The sequence below is a fragment of the Miniopterus schreibersii genome (genome assembly GCF_964146895.1).
Source record: "Miniopterus schreibersii genome assembly, chromosome: 6".
NCBI classification, from domain to species: domain Eukaryota; kingdom Metazoa; phylum Chordata; class Mammalia; order Chiroptera; family Miniopteridae; genus Miniopterus; species Miniopterus schreibersii.
In genome coordinates this window covers 32,428,337-32,442,581 of record NC_138107.1, presented here as the reverse complement: position 1 = coordinate 32,442,581, position 14,245 = coordinate 32,428,337, and the positions used below count along the sequence as shown (strand labels likewise).

The following is a 14,245-nucleotide window of genomic DNA, read 5'->3' as shown; positions in this document are numbered from 1 at the left end:
GTTTGATTTGGGTGGCTGCAAAACATCCAAATGGGTCCCTGTGACATTTAACAAGTGACAAAGAATCATATAGGGCAAAAAGGGGATAGTCAAGAGTACTAGTAAGTTATATTACCAGGAACAGGAAATTATTTACATACTTGACCAGGTCAGGACAAAGGCCTGTTCCAGGACCCAGCACATAGTATGGGGGGTGGGGGGAGATACTGATTTATGTCAGAACAAACATCGATGATGATGTTGGAAGCAATCTCCCCCTTCTGGCCCAGCTCCAGCACATAGTCCAGACAATGGTCAGGTCATGGAACAGTCTCTATTTCACACCAGCTCAAAAGAAAATGCCCCCTGTTGCTAGAACATGTTGCTAGGTAACGAAGACTCTTTCATGGAGTACTGCTGTTTCTCACCACTGTCTACAAGGAGTACCTCACCAAAACAGGAGCATGTCCCTAGGGTCTTTGGAGAGAGATTTTAGGTTAGGGAAGAATGGCCATTACCAAACTGAAACTCTCAAATAGTCCTTACAGACTCTCAGTATTTGTTCTAAATGTCCCCTAGCCATATATGCTTTTCCACATGCTCTTATTATTTTAAATATGTCTTTATTGATTTCAGAGAGAGGAAGGGAGAGGGAAAGAGAAGATAGAAGTATCAGTGATGAGAGAGTCATTAATAGGCTACCTCCTCCACACCCCCTGTTGTGGATCGAGCCCACACCAGGGTATGTGCCCTGACCAGAAATTGAACCGTGATCTCCTGAATCACAGGTCAATACTCAACCACTGAGCCACGCCGGCCGAGCTCCACATGCTCTTATTGATAAGCCACAACAGGGCTCCTTAGCAGCTGGCCTGCTGACTGTTTATCAAGGACAACAGATGTAGGACGATGACATCCTGGCACAGCTTTCTGCATTCTTATATTAAAGCAATGTGGAATGATGACATCCCAACACAACTTCATGCTTATGTCAAAGCAACTTTATCTCTTTGTCATAATCAAGTGGATTAAAACAACTTCACTGAAGTCATAAACAAGTGGATTTGAAATCATTTTAAACCAATACACACAGATGCCTAGCTCATAAAATGAGTCTCAGAGAAATGATTGAACTAGGCACCTATTTTATACTTTTTAGACAATACATTTGTAAGAAATTGACAGGACAAAGAAAGTGCTCATTAGAAAAGGAATCTAAGCAAGGTTTGGGTATTAGGAATCTAAACAAAGTTTGGGTTTGGGTAGTAAGTTAGTAAAGGACTTACAAGGCTTGTTTATATAAACTTTGACTCTGGATTCTTTTAACCCTTGTGATGAGGTTGTCTCTCAGCCCTCAGCAGCAGGGAGGGCACCTATCATGGAGATTTATCTCCTGCTTTTAGCGGAACACAGAGGTCAGAGTTTTCTTCTTGCAAGTGCAGTTTCTTAAGTAACTGTAATTCAGAATAATCAATATGCCATTGTGGGATATCTTGGGGCAGCCTGACTTGGGCTCCAACACTGTTCTTTGTCACTTTAATTATTAGATCAGTCAAAGAACCAGGAAGGGATGTTATCCAGCCCTACAGTCCCCCATTCTTAATCATGACCTAAGTGATATATTAATGTATGAATTTGAAGATGATTGTAATTCATAAAAGGAAACAAATGGATATGTTTAACTTTTAATAATTGGTAGGAGGGTAAACATCTGGGTATTACTCTATTAAGTATAGATATGACTATCAAGTATAAATATGCACACTTTATATAAGTAGAGAAGGGTGGACTTAGTAAACTGTGAATAGGCTAAAGGAATGCAGAAAAAGTAGGAATTATACCAAGGACAGGAAGGATGAGAAACAACGATCGCACACAAAACAAAATGGAAAGAGGGTCTAACAGTCCCTCACAATAATAATGGATTGGACAAATGTCCCAAGAAAAGAGCTACTATGCAAATTGGATCCCTTATTTTCAGGGAGAGGAGTCTTTAGTTGACAATTATAATTTAAATAAAATGGAAACAAGACAAGATTTCAATTATGTTAATAGAGCAGGTTAATACATAGAATGATAAAAATAATATAATGATAAACATTTATCAAGCAAATATTATGTCATTAAGAGAGAAACAAGCCTAAAATCCCAAGGCTGTAACAAGTAAATAATGACTGTAAACTGGGACCGAGGCAGCTCCAGCTGGAAGCTGCTTTCCCCCCCTCCCCCTGTACTCCTCCCAGGATCAAGGCAGAGGTTGGCAAGGGGTGAGGGTGAGGTGAGTCTGAGAGAGAAGGTGGCCTTGCAGCTATAGATAGCAATGGAACACTGTCTCTTCTAGTGACAGTGGGGACAGGACCCTGTGGTCTATTGACAAAGATGACGACAGAGCAGAAAAAACATGTCCTGCAGCGGGGTTGGGCAGGGGCAGTCTCTGAGGCCCCAAAGCATCTGAGAGCTGCCTTGGATCGAGATTACCCCAAATCAGAATTCCAGAGTCTAACTGATCATGGCCATGGTGAATGATGTTACAGCAGTCTGCCCCATTATTTGCTGTTTAAGCTGCCCACTGTCAACCATGGCCTGAAAATATACTTATTTTTATTTATTTTTTGTTAATCTTCACCTGAAGATATTTTTTTCCATTGATTTTTAGAGAGTGGCAGAGAGGGTAGGGGAGAGAAAGAAACATCAACATCAATGTGAGAGAGGCACATCGATTGGTTGCCTCCTGCACACGCCCGGACCGGGGCCAGGGATCAAACCTTCAACCCACAAATGTGTCCACAAATGTGCCCTTGACTGGGAATGGAGCCTCAAGGGCTGATGCTCTAAACACTAAGCCACACAGGCCAGGGGGAGGCCTGAAAATATTAAAAGGAAAATTCCAGAAACAATTCATAAGTTTTAAATTGCATGCTGTTCTTAGTGTGATAAAATCTCTTACTGTCCGGCTCAGTCCCGCTCAGGACATGAATCAGCCCTGTCTTGCATCTCCAGGAACTATATGTTCCTTGCCTTTAGTCACTTAGTAGCTGACTCAGTTATCAGATTGACTGTTGTGGTATTGCAGAGCTAGTAGTCAAGTAACCCTTATTTTACTTAGTAATGACCTCAAAGTCCAAGAGTAAGGATGCTGGCAATTCAGATATGCCAAAGAGAAGCCATAAAGCACTTCCTTTAAGTGAAAATGTATGTATAGGAAAAACATAGTATGTATAGGGTTTGCTATTATCTACTGGGAGTGTTGGAATGTATCCCCGTGAATAAGGGGGGACTGTTGCATAAAGCTTTCCACATTTATGCCTGGGTGAGTCTCAAGGCATTACCCTCACAGGTTGCAGCCCATTGCTGAGGCCCATGGGGAATCCTGGCCTCTCTTCTGAGTTTCCCCCATGTCACATGACCTAGAGTCAGTTGAACTTCCCTGAAGCCTCCTGTTTACCCACTCTGTGCCTTTGGGCTGGTGACTAACCCCAGAAATACCCCCAAGGGCTGCCTGGGTGGGTCCCATGAACCTACTACCAGAGGCTTTTTTTAAGCCCAGCAACAAGTTGTTTCTTTAGTTCTTTAGGCTGAAAAGAGTCTGGGGTCCCATGTTATTGCTGAGGGAAATGGAGGAAAAACATTTCAGTAAATTGTCCTGGTTATTAATATAAAACTTAAACAGGGACTTTTTAAAAAAAATCTATTGATTTCAGAGAGAGGAAACGAGAGGGAGAGAGACAGAAACATCAATGATGAGAGAGTCATTGATCGGGCTGCAGCCCGGGCATGTGCCCTGACCGGGAATCAAACCCTGATCGCCTGGATCCTAGGTCGATGCTTAACTGCTGAGCCATGCCCGGCTGGGCAAACAGGGACTTTTCTTGATACTGTATAGCATATACAGGGATTCATATACTGTCAAATGGCCATGTGGTAGATGTGGGCTTTTTCGTTAATGCCATTATTTGCATTAAGTAGCGCTAACAGGTTGATAAATATGACAATCACCGTGATAGTCAATAATCCAGTGTTTAACTATGTGCCTAAGGCCTCAGGGGTGAAAGAAAATTAAAAGATCCCTAATGCCAGAAAGTAGTTTCTAGCCTAGTGTGATAGGTAGGACACAATTATTTGATGTTCCCATTTTGCCCTTTCCTTACCTGTAAAAAAGTATAACATCCATCTTCATAAGGTCATTATGATTTTATAAATTATAAAGGTCAAGTCAAGTGTATGTAAAGCACTTAACAGAACCTGTCACACACCAAATGCTCAATAAATGGTATTTTAAAATTCAAAAGAGTGAGTGGGGCAGTTTTGACCTATTTAGGTCTTGGGAGCTGAACCAGAAAGAATTGTCAGTGAACTAGAATATGCAACCTCAGTTGGGCTGAGGTAGAATCCTTTTACTTTTATTTATGGTAATGCTCTGAAAAAGTAAACTAATAAAATTAAAGTTCCTCCCCACACCTACCTAGTACAAAACACTATGAAAAGCAGAACCAATCTTTCAGTTGTTAGCCTTTTCCCATCTTGGAACAAGCAAAGACCCCTTTCTTAATAATCAATACTAATCCATACATATGTCTTTAAAAATTTATTTATTATGACTCACATTTGAATCTTTAAACAAGCGTCTGTGCAGGAAGGCAGTAGAGCACTGACAGCTGTTTCCCCTCAGTCACAGGAGCAAAGGCAGGATTCAGACTGGGCCTTTGCTCACAAAGGTCCTAATCACAAAAACATCTCATTATTTTGGGAACAGATTCCTCGACAGCCAGCCTTATGACCTATTTCCAGTAACTACATGGCTTCATCTGGTCTGTTCATCACTGTGGCAGAGAGGGAAGCAGCGCTGGAACGGGCATCCTTTTAAGATACTTCACGGTTTCCAGGCCTCCCGAGCATCGCCGCGCCTGGAAGGAAAGCATGAACTTGAGCATCGGCTCAGGAGAACATACAAGGAACAGAGTAAAAATGACTCCGCAGAAAACACTGCTGGTCTCCCCCTGCGGTCTCCTCGGAACAGGCCACCTACATTAGGATCACCCAGGGCACCCAGCGGGGAGGGAGAGAGGGAGAAAGAAAGAACGATATGAGACACATCAGTTGGTTGCCTCATGTGGGTCGGGGATCGAGCCTGCAACCGAAACACGCCCTTGGCTGAAATCGAACCCGGGGGTGGGGGTGGAGGGGACCCTCGAACCCGCAGGCCGGCGCTCTCGCCACCGAGGCCGAGCCGGGCAGGGCTCTGCGCGCTCCAAACGCCTCGGGTAGTCACCGATTGCCCCGTGGCACGAAGCCCTCTACGTATGCCATCGCGAGCCCTGTTTTACAGATGAGGAGACCGAGGCGTTGGCTAACATCTTAACCGCTGGGCGGGGAGGAGGGCTGGGGACGGCTCCTGCTGCGCCATCTGCATTTCCACCGAGCTCCTTCTTCTAAGTCTGGGAATCCTTGAGCCCGGGACCTCTGAGGCTGGAGTTTGAGTTCAGAAAACGCGGGACAGAGCGAGTCCCCCCAACCTCTGAAAAGGCTGATTGGGGGGGGCGGGCCGGGGGCCGGGGGTTCCTGACCCCCTTTCTCTCCCGGGTTTCCCGGCGGCCGCCCCGTGCCGCGCTGCGTGCCGCGGTGTCCCGGGCTCCGAGCGCCCCGGGAGCCAGCGCCCGTGCGGGAGGCGCCGTCCCCGCCGCGCGGGGGGGGGGGGGGGGGGGGGAGTGGACGCGCCCTGAGCGCCGCCGGGGCTGCGGCGCGGGGCCCCTCACCTCCATAGCGTTTCCTCCGGGACTTCTCAATCAGGCTTTGGATCATCTTTTTGGCACGCTTCGGATACCAGTGTCTCCCTGTGATGTTAATCTCAACCCTGCCCTCGGGGTCCGGCTCTCCCATCTGGACCTGGACTTTGAACTCGCGCTCGAACGTGGAGAGGAAGGCTCTGTTCGGACCTGTGCGGAAGAGAGGGTACCGGGGCTGGGGGGATGGGCCGAGGCGGGCGGGCGGGGAGGGGCGGCGCGGAGGTCCCGGCTTGCAGCTCGCAGGGCGCCGCCGCGGGTCCGCAGCGGGGCCTCCGGGCGGGCCCGGGCCGCGGAGGGGCCGAGCGGCGGGGTCCGCGCACTCACCGAATATCTTCTCCAGCAGGCACGCTTCCACGTGCAGCACCGACGGCTTCAGAAAGCACTTCAGCTTAGACCTGTACGGCAGCTGCGGGAAAGGCGCCGCTTCCTGGAACGGAAACTCTTCCTGCTGGATCCTGGGCCACAGGATCTGCTCGGGGTCGTCGTTGGGCCGGGCGCCATCGGCCGCGCTCGGCACGAACTCTGAGGGCAGAGAGAAGCCCATGAGGGAGGGAGGCAGGGCGGCGGACCGACTGCTCGCGGCCCGCGGCGCCAGGTTAGTTTATTTCGTATGTTCCGCCCCCTCCAGGGGCGCCCGCTCATTGGTCCCGCCGCGCCCGCGCCAGCCAATGGGGCCTCGGCAGTGTCCAGGGCCCACCTCCGGCCGCGCGGCCGGGCTCTCACCTCGGGATGCAGGAGCGGGGCTGGGACGCAGGCCTTTGTGAGTTACACGTCCCCCAATAATCAATGTCCCCGCGCCGCGGGATGATGAAAGACACACTGCTCACCAACACCAGGTACAGTGCCGAGGTTCTTCTCTCCCAGCACGGGACGCACTACTCTGAAGATTATGTCTACAGTGCCAACCTGCTAATAGAGTAACGTTCGTTGTGGTCCAAGTACTTTCTAACAACGCTGTGAGGAAGACGCCGATGGTTTACATTTTTATAGGACTGCGGCAAAAGTCCAGAAAGTAGGCTGGTGAGTTCCTGCTCGACTGTGGTGCTAGAAGAATTCCATCATTTCTTATGATTGACACATCTGCTGTCACCGGACCTTTGCTGCTCGCAAAATATCAGACAACCGGGCTGCCGCTTAGTATTAAAAAACCCCAGCTTCCCCCCCCCCCAAAAAAAGAAAGAAAATAAAAAAGAGAAAGGGATTTGCAGTGACCCTAAATCCCTTGCTGATATTATGAAATCCAAAAGCCTAACACCTACTTCAATGACCATGGCTTTATAATGCACAATGTGAGCCTTTTTTACTTATTCTTTCACAAATGTAGAGTGAACTTTTCCAGAGACTGTATGACCTGTGTTATCATGTGATATCATAGCAGGTCAAATCCAAAGCAGCTATGAAAATCCAGCTGTCTTCTATTAAGCTGGACATTAAAGAGATTTGCAGAAAAATGTAAAATGATGCCACTGTCCTCAATAAAACATTTTTGATTTGGAAAATATAGGTTTTTAGTTTTTCCCCCATAAAAATGTTTATGTTAACATGTAATATGTGTACTTATTCCTTTAAAGGAATAAATATTTTAAAACTTTTTACTCTTGGTTTCTAATACAGTAAGTACCAATAGATAATATAACTGATACACAGAAAAGCTCTTTGGGCATCTCAGTAATTTTTAAGAATATAAAGGAGTTCTGAAATCAGAGTTTGACAACCACTACTCTAGCAGAAAACAATTAGACTTGGTGTCAGGAGGCTTGGAGTCCAGCTCTGACTTCTTCACTCACTATTGCTTCACTTATGCTCTTAGGCAATTCACTTTCCTCTCCTAATATAAATTTAGGAGACAATATTTGATTGCAAAGGAATGTCATAGTTTAATGAATCAAAACAGAGAATAGAAATTATTAAGCAGTAGAGAAATGTCAGGAATTAATTCTGTTACGTACAGTATTTGACCAAAAGCCTGCATGGGCAGGGGAAGTTTATCTGTCACTGAAGAACCCAGATTATACTATGCCACTGCCAGGAATTTAGATGTTTGACTACCTTAAACTGTATCATAAGTTAAAAATAAAAAGCCCATGCCTTATTCTTAGGAGAGGCATGCTGAACTATTTAGGCATGATGTGTCATGTTGGCAACTTATTTCAAGTGGTTTTGTGAAAAATATTAATTTATAAATATATATAGTTATAAAGCGAAAAAAACAAACAGGTAATAAAATTGTTGAGTCAAGATGGAACTTGTGGGTGTTCACTGTACCATTCTTTTTATTCTTCTGTAAGTTTTTGTTTTCATCATCAAAACCTAGAAAATAAGTTTTATTGCCTTTAAAGTCAATAGGCATACTCATTTTCACATAAACTATTAAAATAGGAGGGTTAGTAATTAACAAAAAATATAAGGACATAGTAAAGAACTTTAAAGGATATAAAACATATGGGGATTTTCTTCTCACTCTGGAATCTCTCTTTTTTCCCCGGAGGCAACCAGTTAGGTTTAGTTTATCTTTTCAGAAAGATTCTATAAGCATATATGTTGGTATAAAGTAGATTTGTATTATATTTGCATTTAAACTTAACCAGAATTCAACCAAAGAAGTAAAAGAGTAAAGGAGAGGAAGGAGGGAAGTAAATAGTTAGAAGAAACAATAAATTGTACAAGTGTGAAATGGGAAAGGACTCTGTTGTTCCCTTGGTTTTTGAGGGCCGCTCAGTGTGTGAGCAACTCACCATGGTGAGTGTGATTGTAATGGTTCATATGTCCATTCACCTTCTTACTTAACCACAAACTATCAAGGGTTCGCTTTAGATCCTTATGCCCCACAAAAAGCTGCCACTCTATCCTTTATACAATGGCAGCATATTATATGCGCTGTTGAACCGCTCGAATGGTTGGAAAGCTCTTCTCCGTTTTGAGCCAGAATTGACCTCTTGACACTGACCACTTAACTTCTTATATAATGATGTTACCTGAGAGCTGATGATGAGACCTCGGTCTTGTCTTCTTGGGGGAAAGAGACAAAGTGTAGAAAAGAAAGCAAGAATTTATTGGCTGCAGCAAAAATATACTTAGGACAATGAAACAAGGAAGGGCATAGAAGAAGCCAACAGGAGAGCCTAGGCTGGGCTGCTTTGGCTCCGAGAGGCCAGAGAGAGAAGAGACAGGTTTAGGGGGTAATCCCCGGATGAGCTGCTGCTGTCCATTGCTCCCCTGGTTGCAAGTCTCCTGGGGTCCCCTCGGAGGGGAGAAGGTAACGGTGCTGGCATGCTGCCCTGAGTAGGGGGGGTGAGCGCTCCCTAGATGGCTCATTTTCAGGGGTTTTAAAGGCTGGGCATTTAGGGAGGGTCTTAGGGGAGGATCAGTAGAATATTCATCAGCTTTATGCCACTTTACTAAAATGAGGTTTATTCTCTTAATTTCATTTGTCCTTGGGTGTGGTGGGCAAGTGGCAGTAATTGGATTTCTGTCATCTTGTCTCCATGAGTAGGGTATTTAAGCTATCTACCCTCTGGCTGGAGAAGAGAAATGCAAACCATTTACCCTTAAGTGTCCTTGGTTTAGGGAAGATAGGACTTACTAGGTGGCTACAAACTGCTGTTAACAATCTGTCTCAGTTTCCCTATTCCTCTTGTCCTGGAATTTTCCTAGCTTTTACTGTGCTGTAACAATGGGAGTCCTTAGGTCTTATATCTCTTTTCTCATTTTTACTAGAGTCTGGAAAAACAGAATCAACTAGGTATTCTATCACCAAAAGGATTTATTTGGGAAAAAGAAAAGATGGCAATGCAGTGCATGAAGGCATGGCGAACTACCCCCGCAGCAGAATGGGACCGAGGCGGAGGAAGTACCTTATAGACAGCAGAGGAAGAGGGGGAGGGGCTCTTACAGCCCTAGAGCTCTGCCAGAAAGAGCTTTTCCTGCAGGGCTGTCCCCATGACACAGGGTGTAAGAACTCCCACAGACCCTCGGGTTAAGGCCTTTGACATAAATTTTATCAAGTCCCTTTTACTGCTGAACTACTTCTAGTTCCTTTAATCATTTCTTTTATAAAACTGTAATTAAAATAATTACACATATTTATAGTTGAAAAAAGATACTCTGAGTAACTAAGCTTATTTTAATTAAAAAAACAAAACCTGAAATATTCTAGCTAAAGTGTTGTGTGTTAGTTTAATATGATCTCAAAGCCACGTGTTTATGACTTCAGTGAAGTTGTTTTTTTAAAAAAGGTACCTAGTTCAATTGTTATAGCACAGTAAAAGCTAGGAAAATTCCAGGACAAGAGGAATAGGGAAACTGAGACAGATTGTTAACAGCAGTTTGTAGACACCTAGTAAGTCCTATCTTCCCTAAACCAAGGACACTTAAGGGTAAATGGTTTGCATTTCTCTTCTCCAGCCAGAGGGTAGATAGCTTAAATCACCCTACTCATGGAGACAGATAACAGAAATTCAATTAGTGCCACTTGCCAGCCACACCCAAGGACAAATGAAATTAAGAGAATAAACCTCATTTTGGTAAAGTGGCATAAAACTGATGAATATTCTACTGATCCTCCCCTAAGCCTCCCCCCCCCCAAATGCCCAGCCTTTAAAACCCCTGAAAATGAGCCATCTAGGGAGCGCTCACCCCCCCTACTCAGGGCAGCATGCCAGCACCATTACCTTCTCCCCTCCGAGGGGACCCCAGGAGACTTGCAACCAGGGGAGCAATGCACAGCAGCAGCTCATCTGGGAATTACCCCCTAAACCTGTCTCCAAGGTCCTCTTCTCTCTCTGGCCTCTTGGAGCCAAAGCAGCCCAGCCTAGGCTCTCCTGTTGGCTTCTTCTATGCCCTTCCTTGTTTCATTGTCCTAAGTATATTTTTGCTGTGGCCAATAAATTCTTGCTTTCTTTTCTACACTTTGTCTCTTTCCCCCAAGAAGACAAGAACTGTGGTCTCCTTATCACAATTATTTCTTTGAGCCTCATTTTATGATATGATCATCTGTGTGTGTTGGTCTAAAATGATTTCAAATCCACTTGTTTATGACTTAAGTGAAGTTTTTTAAATCCACTTATTTACGACAAAGAAAAAAAGTTGCTTTGATGTAAGTATGAAGTAAATCATGCCAGGATATCATCATTCTACATCTGTTGTCCTTGATAAACAGCCAGCAGTCCAGCTGCTGAGGGGAGCATGTAGAGATTCAAGTATGGCAAAGGGACATATAGACACAAATACTGAGATTTGCGAAGACTGAGAATTTCAGTTTGGGTGAGGCCATTCTTTCCTAACCTAAAACGTCTCCATCCAAAGACCCTTGGAACATTTACTCCAGTCTTGGTCAGGCACTCCTAGGCAGTGTGAGTAGCCTCAGGAAAGAAGAGCTCAGCCCACCTCCCAGCACTGGAGTCTTCTTTCCCTAGCAACATGCTCTAGCCACAGGGGACTTTCACTTTTGCCCTTGCAACTGGAAATCACCTCTCTCCCAAGTGCCTACTTTTATAAAAAGGTACATCTCTGTTAAAATTTGGACTTTATTATTCTCATCTCCCCTTGCCTGGAACAATAGTGTGATCAATCTGTCATTCGTTTAGAGTATGTTATTTCTTTAATTGGTTTATTAAGAGATATTACCCTATATGCTATATGAAAATTATTATAATTCCCACAGAGAACCTGTGCTAAATAAATTGCTGGCAAAGACAAAAATCGGTTTCTGAGTATAACTTTTGCTGCCTCCCACAAAACAAAGACTAAACAATTGGCATAGTTGGCAACCCAACCCCAAAGTAATAATTAAAATTGGTCAGGGCTCTGGCCAGGTTCTCAACTGGTTAGAGTGTTGTCCTGACATGCCAAAGTTGCAAGTTTGATCCCTGGTCAGGGCATATACAAGAATCAACCAATGAAAGCATAAATAAGTGGAACAACAAATCAATGTTTCTCTTTTTCTCAAGTCAATAAATAAAATTTAAAAAATTGGTTGGTGCTGTGCAATATATCATACTCCACACCAAATATGAAATTCAGGTTGATAAATTATGTTAAAATTATAATTGACCAAAATCTAGTAAAGCCCATTACTGGATTGACAAACTTTAAATTTATTATACTATTTACCACCTATGGCATCCTACTGAAATTATAGCGTATGAATAGACAAAATGATAGTTTGTATGTTAATGATGGCTGCAGTAATTACCTTAGTACTGCCTTACCATGTTATAAACAATTTATAATACTCTATTAAGCATCTCTATAATGAACATTTTAAACACTATTGTAAAAGGCAAGAGGACAATAGCCAACATGCCTTGCTCACTAACCATATCAAAATTATTCAAGAGGTGGTTTAGGAGTAGAATAGATGATATATTAACTTCTGAGGATTCCTGGAGACCTACGAAGACTTAATCTGGACAAAACTTAAAGTTAAGGAAGCTCCAGATGTTAGACTGATCACCCAACCTAGTGAATTATAGCCTATATATACATAAAAAAAGAGCAAATAAAGAAGAAATTCCAGCTCTCTTATTAATGGGAGCATTACGTAACATAGATGCCCATGGGCAGAAAGGAAAAGTGCTAGCACAAAAAAGTAATCTCCAGTGTAAGAACAAACAAGGATGCCTTAACAGCCCAGTGATAGCCCATAACCTTCTAACACAAGACATCCAGGTCTTTCAGGAACACACAACACACACACAAACCATTATTTCCTATATTGACATCATTATTTATGATGATAACTTGTAAGAACAATTGAGAGTCAGGATAGACTTAATTTCTTACACTCAGAGGATGGACAGTCAACCCAGGGAAAGCTCAAGTACCTCAAACTACAGTAAAATCTAGGCATAATTGGCCCTCTGGAGGTAGGAAAATAACCAGGCCCAGTCATAAACAAGATAGATTGTGCCCTGGCTGGGTGGCTCAGCGGGTTCCATACACCGAAAGGTTGCAAGTTCGATTCCTGGTAAGGGCACATACCTAGGTTGCAAATTTGAAGTTTGATCCCCAATCGGGCCTGTAGGAGAGGCAACTGATTAATGTTTCTCTCTCTCTCTCTCTCTCTCAAAAATCAATACCATCAAACTCACTAATCATGAGAGAGATGCAAATTAAAATGGCAGTGAGGTATCACCTCACACCTGCCAGAATGGCTATCATCAACAAATCAGCAAATAAGTGCTGGTGAGGGTGTGGAGAAAAGGGGACCCTAGTACACTGCTGGTGGGAACGCAGACTGGTGCAGCCACTATGGAAAACAGTATGGAGGTTCCTCAAAAAATTAAATATGGAACTGCCATTTGACCCATTGATCCCACTTCTAGGAATATATCCTAAGAAACCCGAAATACTAATCAGAAACAACTTATGCACCCCTGTGTTCATAGCAGCACAATTTACAATAGCTAAGATCTGGAAACAGCCCAAGTGCCCATCAGTAGGTGAGTGGGTAAAAAAGCTGTGAGACATTTACACCATGGGATACTACGCAGCTGTAAAAGAGAAGCAAATCTTATCCTTTGGGACAGCTTAGAGGGACCTGGAGAGTATTATGCTAAGTGAAATAAGCCAGTCAGAGAAAGATGAGTACCACATGATCTCACTTATATGTGGAATCTAAAGGACAAAATAAACTGAGGAACAAAATAGATCCAGAGACATAGAAGCATGGAACAGACTGAGGCATCTCAGAGGGAAGGTGGGGGGTGAGGTGGGGTGGGAAGGAATTAACCAAAAAATTTATATGCATATGCCCGGCTGGGCGTGGCTCAGCGGTTGGGCATCGACCTAGGATGCAAGAGATCGGGGTTCGACTCCCCGTCAGGACACATGCCCGGGTTGAGAGCTATGCAGCCAATCAATGACTCTTTCATCATTGATGTTTCTATCTCTCTCTCTCCCTCTCCTTTCCTCTCTCTGAAATCAATAAAGATATGTTAAAAAATAAATAAATAAAATTTATTTAAAAAAAAAGAATTTATATGCATAGATGGATAACCTATGGACACAGACAATAGTGTGGTGAAGGCCTGGGTATGTGTGTGTGGAGTATAAGAGGTCAATGGAGAAAAAAGGGGGACCTCTGTAATACTTTCAGTAATTAAGATAAATTTTAAAAAGTCAATAAAACATTTTCTCAATGAAGATTAAAAACAAAACTACAAAAAAAGCAAGATAGATTGCCCACCAACTCGTGCCACAAAATAATTGTTTGGATATTCGAAACAGTGTATAATCCATATGGGGATAATATTAAAACCTATCTATGAAATAACTAGGAAGAGTAGGGAATTTAGATGGACAGAAACTCAAGAGGCAGCCTTTACTTATTTGAAAAAAGCTGTCAGAACTTTTAACACATTGGTACCAGCTAATGTGGACTATTAAATACAAACTAGAGCGCTTATGCTCACAAGGGTTTGCAGCATGGTCACTGTGGACTAAAACACCACAGGACCCTAAATCTTACCAAATCGGATTTT

General features: G+C 43.6%; 1 protein-coding gene across 1 annotated transcript; it reads right to left on the bottom strand.

The window, feature by feature from the left end:
- Positions 1-4,551: 4,551 nt before the first annotated feature.
- LOC308558469 (KH domain-containing protein 3-like) lies at positions 4,552-6,356 on the bottom strand. Its single transcript, XM_081140179.1, has 3 exons — positions 6,087-6,356; positions 5,733-5,912; positions 4,552-4,883 (listed from the first exon to the last, which is right to left on the bottom strand). Exons 1-3 carry the CDS (start codon positions 6,304-6,306, stop codon positions 4,840-4,842), a joined length of 444 nt encoding a protein of 147 aa, XP_080996305.1. The 5' UTR covers positions 6,307-6,356; the 3' UTR covers positions 4,552-4,839.
- Positions 6,357-14,245: the final 7,889 nt, after the last annotated feature.